Below are 25,240 nucleotides of genomic sequence, written 5' to 3' on the forward strand. Positions count from 1 at the left end.
AGGCCCGGCGGGACGGCACGACCGGCCCCAAATGGCGCCTTCCCGCCGCCCGCGCGGCCTCTCCGGGCCTGCGGTGCCGGGACAGGGTCCCCGCGCGGGGCTCGGCCGCCCCGGGAGCCGCAGCTCCCTTCCCCACACACGGCCCCGGGAGAACGGCGGGGCTCCGCCCTGCGCCTTGCCCCCGTCCTCCCCGGGGACGGGCGGGCGCCGTCCCTCCTGCCCCTCGGTGAGGGCGGCTGGCGGGCGGCAACGCGCCTCGCCGTGCGGGACGGGCCCCCGCCGGCTGCCCGGTGCGGAGCGGCCACGGCGCTGAGAGGGCCGGCGCCCGGCCCGCTGCCGCCTCAGCCAACGCCGCCGGGACGGAGGGCGGCGGCGGCCCGGGGACGGCCCGCGCGGCCGGGGCTCGGCCCGCCCTGCCCAGGCGCCGCGACCCGGGGGCGCCGCCGGGACAGCGCTCGCTCCCGGGACCGGCCCCGGCCGCAGGGCGCGGCGGGCCGGGCGCCCCCGGGGAGGGCCGGGCGGCGGCGCGCCTGGATGCCGAGTGGGAACGGGCGGGGAAAAGTTTCTCCCGTGCTGGGCCCGGCCCTCCCGCCGCCCCTCCCGCCCTCCCCGCGCACTCTCGCTCACACTCACTCACCCGCGCACACCTCTGCCTTCGCAGGCGGCCGAGGGGCACTTTTGAACATTATTTTCTTTCCACACCCCGTTCGCTTCTGACATCATTTCTGCAGGAGGGCGGGCGGGAGGCACCCGCCGCCGCCGCCAGACGGTCGCAGCCCGCGCGGAGCGCTGCCCGCCGGCCCCGCGCCCGTGAGTAGCCGCGGCCGGGCGGGGGGCGCGGGGCCGGGCCGCCGCGGGAGGGGTGGCTTTGCCAGCGCGGGGAGGAGGAAACGGCCAAAAAAAAAACGGGGGGGGGGGGATAAAATCAAATGGTCTGTTTACTACGGAACAAACTTTATTCCGGCACGTTGGCGGCCGCTGTGCCGAGACGTCTCTGGGGACCGGCTCTAGCGCCGGTCGGGGAGCGCTGCCGCTGCCCCCGGGCCGGCCCCGGCCCCGCTGCCCCCCCCGGGGCGCTCCGGCGGCGGGCTGGGCGGCGGCGGAGCGGGACGGGAAAACCGGGCTCGTAAGCGGCTCAGAGGCTGGGCCAAACCAGCAGAAAGTTCGCTGTCTCCACAGGATAGTGCCTTTTTTTTTTTTTTTTTTTAATGTACTCTAATTGGAGTTTGCGTATAGTACAATAACGTTTCGTTGGTTTTGGCAGCTGACCCCCCCCAGTGGAAGGAAAACACACTTGTATGTAATTCAGTGCAGATTTCGGTTTATGAGTTTTTGCCAGCGTTAAACGTTTTTCCGCTTGAGTCAAACTACAGTTTTAATAAGCCAGTCTGCCTCTCTCACTGATGGGTGTTTTTTCTGTTTGTAATATCCAACTTAAACGCGGGAGGTTATGTGCCAGATACCAGACAGGCAGCTTTCAGTAACACGGGTTGCTTGTAATATTGAGTATTGAATTTTAGAGGTCAGCTCCTTGTTTGGACATCTCCAGGGAGAACAGTGCTCTGCTGTCCTTCCCTCAGCAGACATACTCGGGGCTTGCTCTACTCACAGAATGCTGCCTCCAAGAAACCTGCAGTTTGGCCTTTCTGTTAAATTCTTGCCAGAAATACTTTGTTCATATGGTGCAGGAAGGTCTTTTTTTTTCCCCAGCACCTGGGAATAATATGTAAATGATTGGTAATTATTGCAGTTGAGCATCTTAGAAGTATCTTCGGGCTTCATGCAGGGCTGTGAAGAAACCCTCCGAATAGCTGTAAAATGCCTTAGAGTTTTCTTTAGGAACTTTGGAAGTAAACAGCTGTGGTTGGCTAATCTCTATCAAAAAAGAAAAAGTAGCACTTCCTCTTCACTTACTTTCAGACTCTGTACGTACAGTGCTGGTACATACTATGTAAAATAAGCTTTCTTGCCTCCCTGAGCAGATGTTTTTTCAGTCAAATAAAAGAGTCTGTAATGACTCTTGCATCCAGACTTCGATTTTGAAGGCTTTGCTGACCAGGCAGGGTCGGGTAGTTGAGGAAAAGAGCTGCAAGGCTGGGCTGCCAGGACTGAGATGGCAGGTGGCCGCAGCCATGGACAGGCGGGAACCCACACGAGTGGTGGGGAAATAGTGGGCCTGAGTTCAGTGAGGGAGGAAACCTGAATTGCAGTTTACTGGAGAGTCCAGCTACTTTTAAGTAAGAGAGCATGTGACAAATGCCATGCTGAGGAATGCAGCTGGGGTATAGGTACCTACCACAGCTGGTATAATAAAATCAAAGTGGGAGTGGAAACAAAGGTATGTGGAAGATGTTCACGAGAAGCTGATGGGAGTTTATTCAGTGTGAGATGTAAGGACTTCACCTTTTTCTCAAAAACACTGAAAGCAAGAACTCTTGCTGTCCTCTGCATCCCTTTGTGAACTTGGAGAGTAGACTGTTGGGATACCCGGGGGAGGATTCGTCCTCCATGCTGAATAAAGATGTGTACAGATTTTATCGTGTCAGGTGCAAGGCTGAGTTACCAGGTCAGCTCTGCCCAGCCAGGAAACCAGGAGTGATTCTGGTGATGGCCGTCAACATTAACTCAAGTTGAAATGCAGTAATACCAATGAAAACTCTTGGAGATGATCAGTTTCTTGTTAGTATGCTCATTTGAGAAGGAAAATGTTAATGTCATTTAAAGTAAAAATAACATACTATCAGTAGACAAGACACTACTGGTGTTGTATCCTTTATTTGTGGTCTCTGGAAAGACTTCTATCGTAAGCACCCAAACAGTGTTGATTATGCTGTGGATCTGCCAGTGAGGGAAAACAGTGTATTCTATTTGCTTACACAGGTTTAAAGTCTTGTTAATAAAGGAAGTTGTTTGACAGACTGAGCAGGTCAAGACTGAAGGCTGCTGCAACGTCATTCTCTTAGACAAGGGTTCTGGCTCAGTTCTTAGATGCTGTAGTTATTGTTTCTGGCTGACATTGCTTAAAAGCAATTAACATCTCTACCTTCATCTTATACCACTTTCAGTTACTGCACTCTTCACCCCTTGATTTATTAGCATCTCTCGCTTCACAGTTGCCTTGTATCTTTCTCTTACTTCCATTGCCATGGTTCTTTTTTTGTTGCCTTGTTTGTCTCAAGGTTGTTTCCCATGTTGGCGTTCCTACAATGATTAGAAGAATGTTTTACTGATGAGTGCCATATGGATATTTAGAGCAAGACCTTCCCCTGCTTCTGCTAAGTATATTAGTTGTAGTCTGCCTCCTTTCAGAATGCTGTTTCCCTGTCCATTTAAAAATGAGATGGATGGCAGCACAAGGAGACTTTTTTCACTTTATTGGTTTGTGTTTATTTTGGTTTTCCACTTATCTTTCATGTTCTATTTGTGTCTTGAGTATCATGTAAGACATGACACCACCACATAAATAAGTACAAGAATGTGTTTAGTTAGAGATAAGTAGGTCTCTGGGGACAAGATCTTTTATATTTCTTGTTGGCAGAAGATGTACTTTCCACATCCTACTGCCATGTTCCTGTTGGAAGAAGACCCAGCAGAATGAGGCACTATGTTATGCAGGAATTAATCAGAAAGATATTTACTCTGAAGTGTACCAAACACTTTATATAAAATCCATGCGATGCTTCAGCACAGCCAAATTTGAAAGTAGAAAGGAATGCACAGCTTTTATTGAAATCAGATTGGTCTCAGAGGGAAAGCAGGGGAAGCATAAGCACAGCACTAAGGAATTCCATTCATGGAGCTGTTCAGCATTTGTTAGGGTTTGTTTTTTGGATGCTCAAAGCAAACCAGTGATCCTTGTGGTGGGGTCTCAGTCTTTGCTATTTTTGTGGAAAGCTTTACTATTTTAGAGAGAAGACAATTTTTTTTAAACCACATCTCAATATGTCAGGTGATGCTTAGGAAGATAAGCGTCTTAATTTTTAGATTTTAGAAAATAGATCTTGCTGGGTGGGATTCAAGAGAAAGCCTGATGGCCTGAATTCATCCATCAAAGGAATTATTATTTCTTCACTGAATGGGGAAAATGTAATTACGCCTTTTTATTTTGCCTATGAAGTTTCATGGGCAGGTTTAATGATGGTATGTGCATGCCAGGTGAAGCCTCATAATTTGGGTGTGACCTTAAAATACAACCCTCTGGCTGTGTAGAGATGTTCACAGGAGTCTGTAGGTGGGGCAGAAAGTGGACTGACTCAAACACCCCTTAGAGATGGCTATAGGATATATATTTATGGTTTACTTCACTGACTCTTAAACACCACACTGTGTGTGGAACTGCATGGGCTGCAAACATCCAAGGTGGGCAGCATGAATACTCCCTCAGGTTTTTAATGCAGGTGTTAAGTGTCCTGAAATACATTAAAATTATGGCCTTCTTCCAGGCAGAAAGACATTCCAGAGTCCCCAGACCTCCGTGTGGAGATGCATGTGCTGATGGTGTTCTCTGCAGTCAGTCTGCAGACTCTTGTGGTCTCTAAGGCTGACAGTTCTCAATCCATGGACGTAACAAACCCGCCACTTAATTCAAACACAAAGTCTAGGGACTTCAAGAAGAGTCTAATACAGAGCTGAAGAGAGCTGGCTGAGCCTGCCCATTTTATCACGTGCCAGCAGGCTCGACGGGGCATTTACCTGGCACTGTGGCAGCTACGAAGAGCTGTGGCTCTGCAGGGACCCAAGCACCGTTCAGGCAGCCAGGCTGGGCGAGGTGGAGCCGCAGGGTAGTTTCCATAGAGTGTCCAGAGTGTGGAAGAGCAGCACAACTGGTGTGCTCAACTGTGCAGTGGAACAAGGGTTAGAAATCCTTTTACCTGAACTGGTAAAGTTCACGTGGCAACCTTTAAGTTTTACTTTAATTGCACTAATTACAGATTAGAATGTAAAAATGACATTCTGAAGGTAGGCTGAGTATTATATCCAGTCGTATGCTACAGTATTGCTGTGAAACAAAACAGTAGTAGTTCTGGAGGAGTCTGCTCTTCTTATTTTATAGCCAACTGTTGTGCTGTCAGTAGAGAGGTTTTTTCACATTTGATAGATGATGTGAAATAACTAAACCCCAAATTTCTCAATACAGAGCTAGTCAAAGCCAAATCAAAACAAGCAGTTTGAAAATTTTACAACAGTGAGTGTAACAGATTTAATTGCTAGCAATTTCTATAGAGCATCTGCCAAAGTTAATATCAGCTTTCATTTCTACTGAATTAAACGCATTGCTTTCAATCTGGAAAGACAGACCTCTTCTGCCTTTGTTTGTTGGTTAATTAGGTGGAACAACATAAATTACTCAAGCTGTTCTGTTGTATTTGAAATAAACTCTGGTTAAGCAGCAGTCTGTAGTCGGTAGAGCTTGGGGTCTGAGATTTGCTTTCAGAATTATAATAATAGGTAGAGTTAATGCTGCAGGTGTGCTTTTTTTTGTTGTTTTCTTTGGATCAGAGCGAGGACACATTTAATCTGTCAACCTGATGAAAAGGTCTGGTATTATACTTGGCCTGTCCCTCCCTGCCCTGCCAAGGTATTGAACAGGGACAACCTTGACACCAGAATGTGGCCACACAGTGACTGAGCAGGGGTGAGGCCAGGCCACACCTCAGTTCAGTTATTTGCTTCAGAAGCAGGTTCCCAGGAGGCTTCTCATAGCTTGAATAGCTCATTGGTACACCCCCACGTCATTGTCCCAGCTCCATGAAACGGCTCTCTGATTCCCCGAGGCAGAGGCAGGGCTGTGCCAGCGGCCTGCAGAGAGCTCTCTGGTTCCTGACCACTGCGTTGGGAGGCAGCGGTGGCACTTTGGTCACCCTCAGAAAAGGGGGACAGGCCTCGCTCCCTCTTGGTAGCTTTCCCACCCACCTGAGAAGTGAATCCTCCCTTAAAGCCGGTTGTGTCGTCAGTCCCATGATCACTGCTTGCATTGCTCCACTGTACAGATGAGCGGTCGCACCGCTCCCCGCATTCGTTACCTGACGTCTTTGAAAGGCAGGAGAGAATTCAGCAGAGTGCCAAGGGCATGCATGTCATGCAAAAGCGTGTTGCAAAACATACAGACACCTCAACGAAGCTGTTGGGAGAGCCTTCCCATGAGGGCAGAACTGGGGGGACCTCTTGGGTCACCAGGGCTGTTGTCCTGCTAGCACACTCACGGGATCACTTAATCCCTTTTTGTGGAAGTGGGGCTTTTTTCCCGTGCTGTGGTGGTTGTAAAGTTGTTCCAGAACCTGACAGCTCTGAGAGTTAGAATTTCCATCCTAAATGTGCTCACACCTGATTTATAGCCATTTATTTTCATCTTTAGGTTAAACAGTTCTTTTTCCTTAGATGTGTTTGCCTTGACCTGCAAGCAAGTATATCCCCAGTCTGTCTTCATCTTTGAAAACAAACAAGTCAGAACGAGAAGTTCTTGTCTTGTTTAGCTTAGGAAAACAAGCTTTCAGTACCTTTAGACCATCTTATTTGTTAAGAAGCTTTTAATATATACCATGACTTTGTTTATACTGAAGTGGTATCTGGTGTACAACTTAACACAGGCTGGCTGAACAGAGAGGATGCACTGAACTTCTAAGCATACAGTTAAACTCTACCCATACATACGTCAAATTACAAACATTTTGTAACGTGTTTTGCAGATGCTCCTGTGAAAGCTGAGGGAATGCATTTATGTTTCGTAAGAAACCAGAAACTACAGTATACAAGCAGTTCCTTCTTTCAAATTACTGCTGTGTTTTCTCAAACAGTCTGTGCCCTTTGAGAGCTGATCTCTTGAACAGATCGACTCCAGGAGGTATCTTTCATTGAAGACCAGTTTTCATTAGCGTTTTTCCAAAGGCATGTGACTCTCAGCATAAACTGAAGGTGGATGAGCAGATGGTGGAGGGCACAAGCAATGACTGTGATGAGAATTAGAGATGAATTGTAACCACTTCAGGTGTTATTTAGTAATAAAGCAGCCTGCCTTACACCACTGTGGGTTGTGTTGGGATTTAGAAGCAGACGTACAACAGGTTAAATGTGAGTTTATGATTATCTAGTGTAAGAGTGCAGTTACAAGAAAAAGTGCTTTAGGGAAAAAGAAGACTATATAATTACTTCTGAGGAAGATGCTGGTTTGTGCTGCTAGAGGAGGAGTGTCTTTCTGCTGAACACACCAAAACCTCTAAAGAGCAGTTTTGAAGAGATGAAGGCTTAAAGACTATTATTCAAATAAGCCTGTAATCAAGGGTCTGTCGACCTGTTGTACCTGCTAAATTGTCTTCTCAGCATATAGTGGCTGTAAGATTTCTGTTCGTTTTGTTGGAGTATTTGGATACGTATGTCTTGAATCTTTTAAGCTCGAAGCTGTTTTTTAGGATTTTCAGGTCAGATGTCATAAGGCTCTCTTTCCCCGTAAGTGCCAATTCCCTACCCTGCAACAGGGCATTGTGTTTGTGTTTTCCCATAGGTCCTGCCTGTTTTCCTTCTGCTCAGTCTGCCCACAAAGGCTTCACGGCAGAGTGACTTCCATCTGCAGTGCACACAGTAGGGCCATAGTGAAAGGAGTGCTAGGGCAAGTCTAAACCCAGTCCAGACTTGTTCGCAAATAAATGACTGACAGTTACAGAAGTGGCAGCAATGCTGGCATCCCTAGGTCAAAGTGTTATTAAAAGCATTCCTAAGTAGCTAGAAACATCAGCTTCTTTGGGTCTCAGAACTCAAAGCTAGCACTTTGCATTTTTGCTGCAATTTTTTTCTTGTTTTTGTTTGGAAGTGTATGGGATAGGAGGGTTATAATTTCTCAAAATTTGGAGTTCTGGCTTAATAGCATAGATCTAATGAGGAGGAGAGGGTGAGAAGGAATGGAGGAAGTCCAGGGAAGATCTGCCATACCTAACTATAAGCATGGTCTGTTCTACTTGTGATAGCTAGGTAGGGTTTCTGTTCATAAACACTTAAGATTTAGTGTTCATGAAATGGGTTCAGAAAGAGCCTAGAGGGTGCTTCAGTATCCCCTCACACATAGTTGGTAGGTAGGCCAAGAACATGAGCTTATTCACTGTAAGTTTACTGTTGTTCTGGAACTCCCACACAGTACCAATAGGATGGACAAAACCCAACCGCCATAATAACTAAAGGCTTTATTAAGCTGTAGGTGCACATCTGTGTTAGTCTTGGTACACACAAAAAGCAGAAAAGATTTTCTGAAAGAAGCTGGATAAAAACCAGGTCATATCATACCTTGCCAGTTTGTCTCCAAGCCCCTGTACTTCATGATCAAAATACAATAGGCCGACTGCTTTAATTGTGATGGGTCCTAACACAGCCTGCTGCAAGGGCACCAGCAAATCTAGATCTGGCAGAATGACCCTCCTTTCATTTTCTGCCATTGATTTAAGAAAGCATAAATGTTGTAATTCAGATAGAGCTCTAGAAAATACTGTGAATTAATTTTTGCTGCATTATTTTTTTTTTTGCTTACATGCAGTGATTGTGTGCAAGGAACATTGTTTCATTTCCTTCTGATTTCCTTACTTTGTGATGAAGGACTTTGAAAAGCAGCTGGAAGTGTGAGAAGCTCTCTTCCTTCCACATAAAATAGGTAGCACAAAGAGCTACAGGCTTGAGTGTGTTCTGAATTAACCAATTGCTCGTAAGCAAAAAGAGCTGATCGTGTTTGTGTTGTCTAGGGGCTGACAGGAGACTTAGCCCTCTTGATGCCATGTCCAGTGTCAAGCAGGGGCCCGACCCTTTATTTCTTGAAGAGCGTACATTGTTCTTCATGCTTAGTTTCATGCCAGGAAAATACCTGGTGGGAGCCCGTCTGCTGTGTAGACTTACTCGTATTTTGCACTTCCCTCCCAGGTTCCCATTCAATGTTGTAGAGGTCTAGTCAGAGCCAACCAGCACTTCTTGGAGGTTTTCTACCTGGCTGAAGAGCTCACTGGTTGAAAGAGGACATACTGTTTCTGTATTGACTGTTAGATTTGTAATACCTGAGCATGAAAACAGGTCAGAATTTGAATCTACACCTGAACATGAAGAACAGGTCAGCTAGGGTCCAGTTCAACAATATATTTGATTCCCTAAGAACAGAATATTTAAGCACAGAGACTTCTACATCTGTTGGTAGACTGATATTTTTAATTACTGAATTACACTTAAATAAGACTTTAATAAAAGAGAAGAACAATTTTCTGTGTAGTTTGTACACCTGTGAGCTCTAACAGTAGCAGCTCACTTCATTTACCAGAGAACTATCAATACATTTCTCAGGGATTACTGGCAGCAAAACCTTTGCATGCTGTTTATAAATCTACATGCAGTGTCAGCTTCAAGATCAGCACTCCTGCCCTATGAAATGTTTAAAGGCTGGTTCCTTAAAGTAAGGCTCCCGAGTCATAATCTCAAATAGAACTACATAGCTTTAGTTGTATTTTCTTTTCTTTTCCAATAGGCATTGATGACCCAGGAAAAAATAAGAAAGGTGCAGGGATGTGCTTATCCTTTCCAGTCATCTCCTTGTATGATGGAAGGATTCTTCTGTAGCTGACATGGAAAGGGTCCAGATGTGTCACAGCTGGGCTGTGTGCAGGGCAGCACCCAGGGGTGCAGAGGAGTGCTGGGGACAGTGAGGAGGGGCTGTTGTGCTGGGCACCTGTGTCAGGCCAGCCGTGCAGCTCGGGCGTGTGGCCAGGGTAACCCTGCGGCAACAAAAAATGACAGACAGGAGATCCAGTGGAAATGACTCCAGTGATGGATTAATGTACAGATACCACAGACCGTGAATAGGGTCAGAGCAATAGTCAGCTTGGAGAAAATCGGAAGGGCAAAGTGTAGAAAGAAAGTATGAGTTTGGATATTACCTGCCTTGTTTTAAGGAATATCACTCAGTAAATTTTATCTTGTAATGCTGGTGTTCCCAACTGTTAAATTAACTCAGGCAGAAGGAATAATGAAATTGGAGAAATTTGTTTCAACTAGTATAACTATTCCCTTGGTGTTAAATTTCCTGATTTTCTTGTCCTTTATGTTGTTTGATAGTTAGGCGTTAGAGGATTGCTGAAATCCTCAAAGCTTTTGCTAGTTTGTGAGAAACTCTGCTGTCTGAACTTCTTTGGTCTGAACCAAAAGGGTTCCGGTTTTGAGAATCACACAGGAAAAACAGAACCCTTCATATTTGGTAAAAGAAAGAAAAATGTTAACAGTATCACTCTCTTCCTTATAAACCAGGGAAATTTATGCAAGTTTAGAGACAGTCGTACAGGCAAAACATGAGCCAACTCCCGAGTTCTCTATCATGAGATGTGGCACAGGAACACTGAGCAAAATGAAGTGTTTATCATGTAAATCCAAACATCTTTATGATGCATCACAAGATGACAGACTTCTCATGCCACCAGTATACAAAGCTTTTTCTTCTAACTTCACATATACAGACTTAATTATAGCACCGAGGGGCAGAAGAATTGATAATTAAGAAGGCTTGCTTTGATTTAGTTTTACACCAGTGACCTCAAGAAAGTTCAGCTGAATCGAGTGCTTATTGATGGCCCAAAGACCTGCTGTTCTAGTTGCAATGAAAAATCTGTGTGCAGAAAGCTGCAGGTACGGTAACTTGTTGAGCAGGATCCTCTACCCCTTCTTTTGGGTGTGTCTTTTCAGCACACTGTGTGTGGGTGACGAGCAGTCTGCACACCTCCCGCTGGGTCTGTGCAGAGCAGGAGCTGTTCTGCAGGGTTTTCACCATGTTTCTAGGAGTATAAACCCAGATTGTCTGTGTTGAGATCTTGTTCATACATGGACTCAGATGAAGATGATACAAAAAACTGACTCGATCTTAGGAAGGGAGTACAGCAAACGATGTTACAGGATAAGCTTTAGCCTTCTCAGTGCAAGTGAGCACAGGATAAACATACTGTACTATGCACACGTTTCTCTTTGCAAAAATCAAGTATGCACAAACATGAGAAGTAGTCTGGCAGCAGAATTTAACTGCATGGGAAGAAATGAAAGCATGGGTTGATGGCATCTGGGGTGGCAATTGATGATAAACCTTCTGCTAAGAACTGTCAAAGACAGGCTTTTCCTTTTTGCTTGCTTGCTGACTAAACAGCAGCAGAAAAAAAAAATAGGCATGTTTCTTTGTACTGCTGGACATTAAAGATAAACTTTATCTTAAAGATAAACTGAGGCGCTTTTTTTGGCAGGGGGTGTGAAGTCTGACATAGGGAGGCAATTCAGTTTTGTAATGGGTTTGCTTACTATGATAGAGAAATGTCGGGAACCCTGGACTGGATACCATTTTTTACCTTGCAGTTCTGTGTCGTACTGTTTTATCTTGTGGAAAGGTACTTGCCTCTGCAGGTCTAGAAGATGATAGCAGAGGCCCTTCTGAGCCACCTCAGAGGTCGCCACTTCTCTCACCTATGAGAGCACATCAGGCTCTCATCACGGAAGTGCAAATTATTGCTTCCAATAATCTGTATTACTGAAAAGATTAGTGTGACTGGTGTATTTATCCTCACTGTGCAAAATGAGGTAGCACTGGAGCATTACACAGGAACACTTCTTCTGCACTAATTGAAAAAATCTTTGTTGTTAATGTAACTGGCCTTCTGTTTTCAATGTGTTTTGTGTAAGTATCTTGCAACTTTACAGCATTTGTGGGAAACCTTACTCAGCAAATCTGGATGTGTTCAGTAGGATTCTCATAACTTACTCTTTCTTGATTCAGTGGCAGTCTGCACTTCTAATTTAGCTGTACCTGTGCATTCCTGCCTTACAACATACTTTGTAAAGTGGTATTAAATGCTGAGTCTTGCAGTCAGAGAATTCACGTTGACATCCAATGTCATTCTTACTATAACCCCAAAATCTGTTTTTAATGTCACATGTGATGAGCTGAGTAAAATTTTTTGTTCTTTTTTGTCAGAGCTTTGCTGGAGATTAGTACAGGGAGGTTCCTGAAGTAGCTACGGATTGACAGGAGAACAGAGCTGGAAGGGGCCTCTGGAGGTCTCATGTCCAGACTCTGCTCCAAGCAGGGAGTTAGTTCAGGATGCTCTGAGCCTTGCTTCAGTCGAGTTATGAAGATGTCCACAGTTACGGAGATCCCACAGCCTCTTGGGCCCTGTTCCAGTACTTAATCATACCCACTGAATGCAATTAATATGTTTTATTCCTTGTTGCAACTTGTTACTGTTGCCTCTAAGTCTTTTCATCATATACTTCTGAGAAGAGTGGCTCCATCATCTCTATTAAAAGACAACTATAGTGTGTGCAAAAAACTTCTGTGTATGTGTGTATGTGTAAAAACTATTAAAGAATTCAAACCATTTTGGGGAATCATGAACAATATTAGTTGCATCGTCCCAGTCTTCATCCATGTCTAAAGGCAATGTACTTAAAAATAATAAACACCTTGACTTGGGAGCATAGCACATATTACTTCAAATGATTGAAAGTAAAAAATTACTCTTCCCAGGAAGCTTTTTTGATCAATAAAAAAAAAAATTCTTACCTATAATCAAGAGACTAAACCAGAAGAGTTGAGAAATGGGTCATTTAAGAGCAACATTCCTGTAAGAGCAAGAAACCTTTTCCTGGCAGCATGTGTTAACACCCATAATAGCACAGTGCTTCCAAAGCTGCAAAACAGCAATGGAAGAAGATACTCCAGATTCCCTGTCACCTTGCACAGTGATACCAAAGTTTTACTTGAAGAGCCTGGTCATTTCTGTCGATCTTCTTAATATAATTGTTTAAAGATTGTTGTTCAGCGCAATAGTACAAAGTACTAGATTCCCAGATTTATGTGATTTAAAAATTTATTTTCTGTTCTAATTAACAACCCTTTTAAAGCAATATTTTCTTGTGGCTGCATAAATTAAGTGTAAGAGATGATGGTATTTTAATCTAACCCGCATTGCTGGTTGTTCTGTTGAGCAGAATAGTTCAGCTAGGTTAAACAGGAGTGCTAGCTTATTTGTTCTTGCAGGTACCCTCCATTTTGAAAGAGCAAGGCAAAAGCCACTGCCAGGTGGCATGCTGTTGGTTTGGCAAGCTTCCCCAGGGGTTTCAGCTGCTGCTAAAAGAACCAGGAACAATTGTGAACCTGAAGAGAGCCCTTGAGAAATGGTGAATAAGAAACCAAGAAGACTACAGCTAGTATGCAGAATAGGATGTTACCAAAGTGTTTGGTTAGTAATAAATTATTAACGTAAGAATTCTGAATGTTAATGCAAACAGCGTTCTCAGAAATTCTCCACGTGAAACCGTATCTGTGTCCTTCCCTTCCTCACAGAGGGAGGAAAGGAGCTGCTTGCTGCTAGGAGAGCTACCCAGGCAGGCTGTCCTCAGAGGATTGGGGAAGGATGAGCTTCTTGCTGAGTGAGTGGAAGGATCTTGAGTCTCCAAAATAAACTTTTTAATTCCAGCATTGTCTGGAGTCGAGGAGGACTGGTTGCTAATAGTCCCCCCTGAGAGATGAAGTCCAGGATTTCTGTCTTGAGAGGGATGCAGATACTGTAGGAGCTTCCGCGTCATTGCTAGCTGCATCTTAGAAGGGAGCTGCTCTTTGCTTCCTGTGCACAGACTATGTAGAGTTTAGCTGGAAGACCCTCCTCCCCTCAGTACTCCTTGTGCAGGCTGTGATGAACCAGGGACAGTCCTTGGTGTCCATGGGAAGAGAAAGTTGCTAGGGGTGATTGAAGTCAGATCTTTCTGTGCACTTCTGAGATCGCTGCTCAGGCATGACAGATTGGGTAACAAGTTCTTGTTGTCTTTTCCTGGTACTAATTACTAGGAATTAGTCTGTCTTCCTCCTTTCCCTCAGCGTATTTAATTCTCATATCTGTGTATAGTTGTTGTAGCACTGTGTGCACAGAAGCTGTAGCTGCTCATGAAGGGAGCCGTTGCCAGCAAGTCAGGAGGAGATATTTAAAAATGGCTGTTAGGAAGGTTCTTCAGAACAGAAACATCAAACTATTCTTACTGTCCTTTATTTTTTTGTAAAGACAAAACAAAAAGCTCTTCATTCACCCGTGGCTTTATTTGGGTAAAACATAAAATATCTTCTCCTCATCACCCATAGATGTTTATCCATCCTGTTTGAAACACTTCTGTTTATGGCTGAAAGCAGTAGAACAAAAACATTCACTTGGTTGAGGATTAAGTGGATTTTTCTGTGCTGGCAAGTCTTGATTTTGCAAGATTGGTTTTAATTAGGTTACATTTTTCTGTCTCTCTTACTTTATGATGCTTCATGTAATAAGATGAAATTGTATTGTTATTCTTAAAATAATACTGAGTACAATTTGATTCTCTCTCCTTATATGGCAGATGACTGTTGCATTATTGTCTTAGATACCATCTGTGCAACAAATGAAACTCAGAAAAAAACCCAACCACAAGACAGGAGAGTGCTGTGTGAAGACTGATACATTTCACAATGAAAATATTTTGATGTGGCATTATACAAAACCACAAAATATATTTATTTTCCTTCTTCCTCTCCTTCATTCAAGAAAGGCTCGATAGAGAGCCATCAATGACATTTCTAGAAGCAGAACTAGATTCAGGGGATCTTGAGTCATGCAGCAGAATCGACTCTTTGGAGGAAATTACCACTTGTGTTCTTTGTTGTGGCTGAGAAGGCGAAGTTTAACAGTGAGAAAATGGGAAGGAGTAAGAACTTGAGTAGCTGCTTTCCTTATTTTAGCATTAGACTTAGCTTTCCCATACAGTCATTCCAATTAGATATGGATATAAGGTTATCCAATCAATTTTCCTTTTCTCAAAAGCACTTTAATACTGCTTGGCTTTGTGCTTGTTTTAACACAGTACTGCAGCGAAACACTATACTGCGGTGTAGATGTAAAGGATTAGTCTGGAACTTCTAGTCTCTATTCAGTCTGTTTATATGCTGTCATCTTTTTGTTAAAGTTTTGCCAGAGCAGTTGTATTTTGGCTTGATGAGAATGCCAGTGGAGGTGCTTTAAAAATGCTGTCAAAGTAGTCCTTTTATTTGGTTCAGTTCCCCATGTGGTTCATGATTCCAGTAAATGGCAGTAGGGTAGAGAGGGATAGACCTAAAAAAATCATAGAAGTCTTAAAAAAAATCATCACTGCTTTTTCTTCTGGATATTGGCTGCATTACGTGAATGGGATCATTTGACATAAGAACGTGTCTGTTGTGGTTTAACCCCAGCCAGCAACTGAGCCCCACACAGCTCACTCCCCCTTGATGGGATGGGGGAGAGAATCAGAAGAGTAAAAGTGAGAAAACTCATGGGTTGAGATAAAGGCAATGTAACAGGTAAAGCAAAAGCCCCACACAGAGGGAAAGCAAAAGCAAAACAAGGGATTCATTACCCACTTCCCACGGGCAGGCAGGGGCTCAGCCCTCCCCAGGACAGCCGGGCTCCATCGCACCTCACGGGGACTTGGGCAGACAAACGCCATCGCTCCCAACGTCCCCCCTTGCTCCTCCTGCCCCAGCTTTATCTGCTGAGCACGACGCCACGTGGGCTGGGATGTCCCTTGGGTCAGTCGGGGTCAGCTGTCCCGGCTGTGTCCCCTCCCAGCCCCTTGTGCCCCCCCAGCCCCTCGCTGCTGGGGTGGGCTCAGAGGCAGAAAAGGCCTCGACTCTGTAAGTGCTGCTCAGCAGCAACAAAAACATCCCGGTGTTATCAACACTGTTTCCAGCACAAATCCAAAACTATTTACTATGAAGAAAAATAACTCTATCCCAGCTAAAACCAGCAGCGTGTCCAAAGCAAAGGAAGTGGAGAACCATGCATTAATGTACTGATGAGTGACAACATGCAGATAATGCTACAGAATGGTGCACATTAAAAGCAAAGAAAGCATCTGCAAGACTGCAGATTCCTTAGAGAATATAGCATATATTAATTGGCAAGCATTTTTAGACAAGAAGAAAAAAGTAATAGATACACCAAGCAATTGGATATTTCTGTGTATCAGCAACAGTAGTTTTCCCTAGCCTATTTGTTATGTGCCCACAGATTTCTTGGGGATTCCAGTTTAAATAGAGTTTGTGGTTCCTTTGTACAAAAGAATATTTTTTTTTTTCATTTGAGATGTGAAATGGTAATAAATGGGTTAGATAGGATATGAAGATAATAGGTAGATTAGAAAGAGTATTAAGTGACTGAATGTAAAATAACTAACTGGATTATTACATGACTGATGGGTTTATTCAACCCTACCAGTCAGAGCAATGTACTGGAGAAAATTGTGGCCTTAAGTCATTCATCAATGGATAAAACTTGGAAGCATATGAACAAAGGACAACTTACATGAGACCTAAGGTACAATATTGCTATTACTAAATCTAGGAGGTAGTTCTTGATGCACTTAATTTTGTTCTACAAGCATCCTTTTGAAACCTGTGTTTCTTCCTACTTTGAAAGCACCGTTGAAACAAGACCTTACTTACTACAGCCAGTGGACATTCTAGCATCACATGCAAATAAGGCTGTAATTTGAAATGTATTTCTCTAAAATATCTCTAAAAGCCAGCATGAAAGAGTTGTATATCCTTGCTGGAGAAGCACACAAAAAAAAACTTCTCTGTGTGTTTACTCACTGCAGCCATCCCACTGGCAGGTTGCAAAATGCATCTCTTGGCTTCCTCTCGTGATTCATTCTGACAGCAGCGATGCTATATAACAAACAGAAAGCTGTTAATGCTGATGTAAAGTCTGATTAAGTGAAATTTGCTGGAGAAAGAACACGTGCTGTAGACTGAAGCTGCATACAATGTTCCTGACTCTAACAGCACTTCACTCTGAAATACGCTCACACAGACCTTGAGTACTCACAGCCACAGTGAAGTAGTGTAATGACAGGTTGATCCACTGACAGCTTTTAAACTGTTCATATACGCTCTTATTTTTAACAGATTTATCTCTGACTAAAGCCTCCGCAGACCAAGGATGTTGATTCTTCTGGCTTTCATTATTGTGTTTCACATAACCTCAGCAGCACTGCTGTTCATCTCAACTATTGACAATGTAAGTGTCATTTCTTCTCTTTTTCACTCAAACACACAGGTGTTTCTCTGCTTCATAAAAACGAAGTTACTCTTCTCTAGTTGTCTTCAACTTGCTTATTGAAAGCATATAACTTTGTTAGGCACACTGGTCTCCTTATACCTTTATGTAACAAAAATGCCTTGAATACGCATGTTTCTGGTACACATGGATTCCAAGCCTGTACAAGTACACACCCTGTATTTGTATGGCATCATGTTACAAGCTCATGTTATGCAGCTAATCTTCTCCCCTATGAGACACTTGGCCAGGGAATATTTACAGATACTACCATGCTTGCAGGGTGGATATGGGACTTGGTTCAGCTTGTTCAGTCACTGTAGTACCATTCTGCATTGAATGTTAACACATCAAATTAGAAATACCACAGGAGGATCCTAATTTGTCACTGGCCACTTCCAGTCCAATGCCATAGGTACACACTGCATTTTCACATTGACAGCACAGCTACATTAAATTGGGATTAATTCAATTCAGTGTCAGGAACTAGAAGATTTATAAAGGGCTTCTGTTTCATAGATGTGTACCCTGCTAGTTCCTGTGAATTAAAAAATGCTGTATCTTTGAAGAGCTTTACATACTAAACAGGGTCTGGATGAACAAAGCAGGTGTCTTAAGGAGTGAGCAATCACTGACTATCCAAAATCTCTGCCCGAACAGTTGAAAATCCTTTGTCCTTCGGGACGTTTAAGATTGCTATCTATTCCCTTTTCTACTTCAGACAGGTCTAAATGAAAATTACATCTGAATAATAATATACCCCTTATTCCAAAATGCCATTAGATCTCAAATTTAGTTTGAGTGGTTAAGCATCAAAAATGAACAGAAATTTGTTCTAGCAGATGTATCTGATCAGGAGATACTTGGACAACTAAGGAGTTTTGTGGGTTTTTTTCGGTTTCTTTTCCTGTAAGAGCCCTTTTATTTTGCAGGCCTGGTGGGTAGGAGATACTTTTTCTACAGATGTCTGGAGAGTGTGTGCCACAAATACTAGCACCTGTATGGCTATTACTGATCAGTTCAGAGGTGAGTGTCTTTCTGTGCCCATTTCTCAGATCCTTTATCAGGAGATCTGGGGAAATCGCTATGAAATTTGCAGGAGCAGTATCTTTCTTCAAAAATCTGCATGCTCTAACTACTCAGATCTTCTAAAATCTTTAATATTGGCTTTTTATTTCATAAAAGCAAACTGTTCTAACGAGTTATGTAAGAGGAAAACAGAAGGAACTGTCAGGTGCACTTGAAAGCCCAGTGCAAGAGAGTAAATACAAACAACTAACAACGAGTGCTGAAGAGTTCTTTAAAAATTAGATCAGGTAAAAACAGTGAATTAGTCTGAAAGTGTGGCTGAAGTGAGAATTTGCTTCAGAATTGAACTTTAACTTTCAAAGAAAAACCTAAAAATACTGGCTGAATACAGGAATGGGGGGAAAAGTGTAAGAAAGTCAGAACACAAGCTGGAGTTTTACAAAGAGGACAATATATGGCACAGCCTAATATCCTGCTTTACAAAAAATAAATCTCAACTGTTACATTTACTTTATTTCTACACTTTTAGTCTTTGTATATATTAAAGAGCTAGATGATTTGAAGAGCCATGTGCCCATAAAGTAGCTTTGCTTTCTGAGCATCGAGTTGGTTTAGGGCATATCTATGCTGCAATGAGATGATCTCTTCGGTATTTTTATTGTTTTATGAAAAGCTTTTGAAAGTCCTGAAACCACTGGCTGTATTAATACCAAGGAAGCAGAGAAGAACCAGCATAGGCATTGCATGCACAACTGGTGTGCTGGATGAACTCCTGCTTATAGAACATGGCTCTGCCCCTCTACTCATTGCAGGAGTAAGCAAAGAGAGAAACTGTACTTCTAATCAAGGCTATTTTGTTTTTGCAGAATATCAATCAATTCAGGCTGTTCAGGCCACCATGATCCTATCTACTATTTTCTGTTGTGTGGGATTTCTGGTTTTCATTCTTCAACTCTTCCGTCTAAAGCAAGGAGAAAGATTTGTGTTAACCTCTATTATCCAGCTCCTGTCGTGTGAGTGATTTTTCAACACTTGTGACTTTAATGATGTTTACACAAAAGTAGGAAGGCGAAGGGGGAAAATGGTTCAAAAACAAAAAGCTGCATGAGAAATTTGTAGGGCTCTTGAGGCCATAGCTTATTCTTCATATTTGTTTAAACAGTGAACTGCTCCACTCGGTACTGTTTAGGCAATTAAAACATGGATGACATCACTGCTCAGAATAAAGTCATTTAAACTTTGAAGGGAAAGAATCTGAGATTCTGAACTTCTTGAACAAATTAAGTAACACTGTAATTGTTGCAGGCAGGTACTCCCTTAATTTTTTGTTAAGTCTTTAAAACTATCCAGATGTTTAGAATAATTTTGTGTTCACTGCAAATGACATAAGTACATAACAGCACTTGAAATCTAATCCATGCCAAAGAAACTGAAAATGTGTCCTGAAATGCTCCCAGTTTAGTTTGAGGATGGAAAATGAGTGTCTGTAAAAAAAACCATTGGTGGAAGCAGCTGATGGAAGAGAGCTGGTGAAAAGTTGTTATACATATTGATAATATTTTAAGATGCTAAACTTTACCATTTTCTTCCTCCTCCAGGTCTGTGTGTTATGATTGCAGCTTCCATTTATACAGATAGGCATGAAGAACTACACAAGAGCCATCAATATAGCATGGAAGTTTCTGAAGGCCAGTACGGCTATTCCTTCGTCTTAGCCTGGATTGCATTTGCCTTTACTCTGATCAGTGGTGTTATGTACCTAGTATTAAGGAAGCGTAAATAAATGTCAGCAGCTAGTTATTTCTGTCTCTACAGTACAAAACCAAATTCCAGTAACCATTTTGTATATAATCTTTTACATGGTTTTGTAGTAAAGGTATTGTTTGTCTAAAAATGTACTGTGTTCTTGATATAAACAGAATTAAAAAAAAAAAAAGGCAGGTTTAATGGAATGCCTGGCACCTACAAGTCAGGGGTCTGAGCAGGACAGGGCCAAGTTGTTTCTTTTACATATTTCATCATCAGAAAGGGTTTTCCCTTTACTAGACATTAACAGTTTGTTCCTGGCCTTTAGTAGATTACAAATAAAGCCCATGCAGATTAATTTGTAAGCAATATGCTAACTATATTCCTGAACCAGATGTATTCCTTTGGGATGGGTTAAATACAGGAGGAGTAAAAGATGAGGCCCAGATCACAGTGGAAGAGCAAACAATTATAAAAGCCCAAAGCTGCACTCGGTGCGTCTGTTCTGGCAGAGGACTAGTGTTCTCCTGTTTATAATGTGCAGTAAGTGTCATCAAGCTTTTATTAAAACCACTTGCTTTGCAAAAGTAAACAACTCCTTTTTGTACTCCAGAAAATTATTCCCTTTCACATTTAATTTAAGCATACAGAGTTTTTGGCAGGAAAATTTACCAGCAAATTCACTGCACAACTTGGGACTGGAATAGTCTGAGCAGTAACAACTACCCCACTCAAGTGCTCTATCCCTTTATTTTTGCATTGTACATAGTCTTTCTATAAGGAAGAAAAGGGAAAAAAAAAAGCATTACCTTGCCTACATCTGCAGATTTCTAAGGAAATTAGTGATCAAGCAATGCTAAGTTTATGATCGTATGGCAAAACTCAACATGTTTATTACACCGGGCTTTTATTATATAGTGATTTCATGGTTAATATATCATTTACAAAAGCATTCCCCATTAGGAAATTGGCCTTTAAAATAAATTCCTTTGTGGATTTTACTTCAAATAAACATTCCTACTAAATAAATCAGAGTATAATTACTATGCTTATGAATTTCAGGATAGTTTTTCAAGATAAAATGACTTGGTTGTTTTTATTTTTCCACAATTTTGGGAGATGAATCTGTACTGTAATGCCAGGCTTAACTGCTCAGCAGTGTAATACTGGCTTTGGCTGATGGTGATTCTGGAGTGGGGAGATCAGTATGGACAATGAATCAAGTGACTTTTTCTGGTTAGTCACAGCTTTGATGCTTAAATACAGATTTGACTTTGTAAAAGCACTAGCCATTTATTTATTTCAGTATATTCACCACAGCTGGCCCAATATACAGACAGTAAAAAAGTAAATAGGTTTTGAATGAGGTCTTAGACTTAATATAGAACAAATTCATTATTACAAAGTAGTGTAGCTCTATTTAAATTGATACTTACTGCATTATACATCAGCTGGTGGTCTGACCCATTCCTTCAGATAATTCATCCTTGATTTCTCACAAAGTAAAACTTCAGGTGAATTAACAGTATAGGAACTGTCTCCAACATTGAGTAATAGGTTGTATAGCTTCATATCCATTCCTTGAACATCCTAAAATGCTTTGGCATGTCCTGCTTGTCTTTTGGGAGCAAAGAAAGCCGAGCAAGACTGCTGAGAAATTAGACAAGTAAGCAGGACAACACATTAATAATAATAGTAAAAAAATCAGTCTGAGCAAAATGCATTCTCAACAAGTCTAGCATGATGCTAGTATTTTGTCATTTTTTTTTCTTAGTGTGAATACTCTGAACGTCAAGAATTATTATCCTACTTTTTAAAAAAGTGTTTCTACAGTTTGCTGAATACGTTTCAGATTCAAAACCCAAATTTTGCTAGCAAGCATAATTTGTCTTAAATAAGCAGACGCAGGTGTAAGGTTGAAAGTAGACAGACTATTAGCTAGGCATTGTGCTAGTTTTATTCAAACATGAAATGGTAAGGGAAATTCTTAAGCAAATATGGATTAAAGCTAGACGACGAGTCCTGTAAAATTGTGAATTCAGCTGTTATGCCACTGACTTGAAGAGATGCTTCTTCAGTTTGTTGCCTTGATAATGCTCGGGTCATTTATAGAGCAAATGTTTAAAATAAAGATGTATATATATACGTGAACACACAGCTTAATTCACCAGTAAAACCTTTAATTAAAAGTGAAAAGCACACACACCATGCTGTACAAACATCAGCATACACATGATGCCACATAGAACAGATGGGAATCTTCTGCATACAAGAAAACAAATGCCAAACCCGTTTGAACTAGAGTTTTAACAGGACAAACATATTTTAGGATATTCTTTCTACCTGATATGCCTTTAAAATATACCATTTTCTATGCTCTATATATTCTGAAACTGTACATGAAAATAAAACAAATTCTTGTACTGTAATAGCAAGCTTGATACGTTTAGCAATCTGACCTTTCTTTAAGCTTGGGATATATTTACACAATGTTTGATGAGAAATAGTTGAGTATTTGTGTGAACAGGTAAAATTAAATTCTTCCTGCCTGTACTAGAACCACAAGCCGGTTAGTTTTGTCCTTTGTTGAAGACCTTCCAGGATAAGCAGGAAAAATATCAGTGTATTGAACATTTAAGTGTATGATGTCAAAAGAATAGCTACTGAGTAATGCAAAATCCACAGATACTCTGATAAGTAGTTTACTTGTAAAATTTCTTTTTGCAGAGATGTTTCATTTGCAGAAATGGCTGTGTATTTAAGATTAAGTTGTGTGCCTTGACCATGTGAGAAAATAATGTTAGAAATTAACATTAGAGTTACTTCTATATCTGCTCTGGTCCAAGCTTCAGGTTTGCACTGAGATGGTAATAACACAGATGGGTTTGTACAGACTGATCCAAAACAACCCCTCCAACTCCCCAGAAACAGCTTCCCAAACCCCTTATTACTTCTGCCTTCTAATCAGAGTGAACAGAAGAAAAAAGTCCAAACTATTAAAATATTCACTAGCAGCTGTGAATCTACCTTGATATTTTTTACCCAGCAAATAAGCATCTGAAAGGAAGTACAGGAAACAATCTTGGAAAATACTTCAATATACTTTGTATTTTTTTTAATCTATTCCATCCAGGACAAGAGAAACTGAAGTACTTTGCTACTTTCTACTAGATATCTTAAAAAAAAAAAAAAAAAGCATTGCAGGTGATAGGACCAGTGCTGCTTAGGCATTAACTGTTCTATTACCTGAGCTACATCAACACTTCATTTTACAAGGTTCTTAATGGCTTCAAAATAAGGAGGGATTACAGCAGTGTTGTCCTGTCTTCAGCATTGTGGAAGCTTGTGCCATTTAGCTAAACAGGCAAAACAAAAGAATCCTTCCTATAATTTCTAAAAATAGGAGTAAGATGAGCCACTACCTTTCCAAACACCGAAGAGAGCTAAGATCCCTAAAATCATGGTTCATCAACGCCCCTGAAATAAAATGAAGCTGAAAAATTTATTCTATTTTTTCATTTCTTTATATGTGCAATAATCCTCTCTGAAATAATAACACGAAAGAAAGTGAAATGTGGAAGTAAATTAGTTTTAAAAGCAAGGCTTCGTTTTCAAGGCTGCAGAATTGTGACTAAGGTTTTCATGGAACAGATACAAGTGATCACTGCATAGGGAAGCACGCTTCAGATCCCTTTCTGTAAGGGTCCACAATTTTTTGCACATAAGCCACTTTTAGTTTCAGGATTCTGAGGAGGGTCTCTGAATTCTTCAGCAAGCTCTGGACAAAGAGGGATCCTTACCAGTGGAGGAAGATGTGGAAATTGCCTGGAAGTCTAGGCAGCAAGACAAAACCTGTTGTTATTTAAACAACAACAGTAACAAATAACCCAGTTACACTACTTTTTATTCATATTAACTTGCTTCAAGTAAATATATGAACTGGATTGTTACTGTCTGTAGAGTTTCCATAGTAACAGGAGTGTCACAGATTACCTGATGTTCATGTATTTAATATTCAGCATGTTGCTGATGTTTGGTTTCTATCTGACCAGTAAGACTTTCCCCGAGTGGAAAATACTCCTTACATGCTAGTAGTAACTTAGAACAACTTGTGTGCTGTCAGGAGTGCTGAAGAGGTTACCATTACATCGAGAGGGATATTTGTTTACTTTGGATCAGTATTGCACTAACTGAAGATCTAGATGGGGGGTGTGTGTGTGTGTGTGTGTTCTTTTTTCTTTTTTTTTCCCCCTTAATAAATTTAGCCAAAAAGCCATAAACCTCTGCATGTACTTAGTTTTAAAACAGGTGTACGTTGCACAGATGAGTAAAATTGCAGATACCTTTATGAAATTCAACTGTTAAGATATGAAACAAACCTGATAACCAAACTATATCGTGTCATGCAGATTTTGGTCTATTTTACTGCTGCCACTTGGAGAAGAAAGCTTATGTTCAATTTCTCTTCAAAAAAACCCCAGAAAAGTGAAATGGTATTTGTAAAAAAGTCAGCTGTGTTGCTGTCATAAATGCTAATGTTCAAAAAACTTCATTTAAACCAAATATGCACACATTGCTACAAAGGAAGGAACAGAACATCTGTGCCCTGCTTCACAGACTCAACCTTATTAATATATATCAAGAAGTTAAAAAGTTGCCATATTTTCTTGAGAGAAATTTTTTAATATTCAGATATTTTTATTTACTTTTTAGTAAAGTATTTTCAGCAGAAACATCTCACTTATGCTTAAAGTATCTGTATTGAAGAATTAAAACTGTTCTGGAACCTAAAAGCTCATAGGGTAAAACCTTAAATCCTGTTGGCAAATGATGCCTTCACACATTTTTAGTCATGATAAATTTGGAGGGGGAGAGAGGGAAAGGAAGGAAAAAAAGTAGAGGATAAAACAAGATAAATGAGAAGACCGACTAGAAGAGGTTTTTGGGTTATGAGGCTTAGTCTGTTTATTTCTATGATGCTATCTCTTGGCATTACTTACTTGCTTACTTCTATAGAAAAATGGTTTACTGTTCCAGTATTGTTACAATAGAGCCTCCTCGTGGCCAAAAAGAAGCCTACTCCTTCAGTGCCCTAAACACTGTTCCTTTCCCATTTAAAAAGGTCTTTAAAAAGTCTAACTTTCATCAAGTTCTAAACCACCCTGCAATATGCAAATCCACAATTTAAAAATTAATATCGTACAAAAGTTCAATAAAAACACCTCGTTTGATCTTTCTTCTCTCAGCTTTAGGAACCCTCAGTTGAGGCACACTGGCTTTGAATTGTTTGTTCAAACAGTATTTCTGATCTTTTTCTGTTCTGCCTGCAAACAAGATGTAAGATTTAAATATTATTT

At 41.5% G+C, this 25,240-nt stretch overlaps 1 protein-coding gene across 1 annotated transcript; it reads left to right on the forward strand.

Annotated features, from left to right (window-relative positions):
- Positions 1-557: 557 nt before the first annotated feature.
- EMP2 (epithelial membrane protein 2) lies at positions 558-24,501 on the forward strand. The gene is made up of 5 exons (XM_074919363.1): positions 558-810; positions 16,958-17,069; positions 18,041-18,134; positions 19,004-19,150; positions 19,736-24,501. The coding sequence occupies exons 2-5, from the start codon at positions 16,992-16,994 to the stop codon at positions 19,918-19,920; spliced, it is 504 nt and encodes a 167-aa protein (XP_074775464.1). The 5' UTR covers positions 558-810; positions 16,958-16,991; the 3' UTR covers positions 19,921-24,501.
- Positions 24,502-25,240: the final 739 nt, after the last annotated feature.

Source organism: Athene noctua, chromosome 15, assembly GCF_965140245.1.
Source record: "Athene noctua chromosome 15, bAthNoc1.hap1.1, whole genome shotgun sequence".
In the NCBI taxonomy this organism is placed as follows: Eukaryota; Metazoa; Chordata; class Aves; order Strigiformes; family Strigidae; genus Athene; species Athene noctua.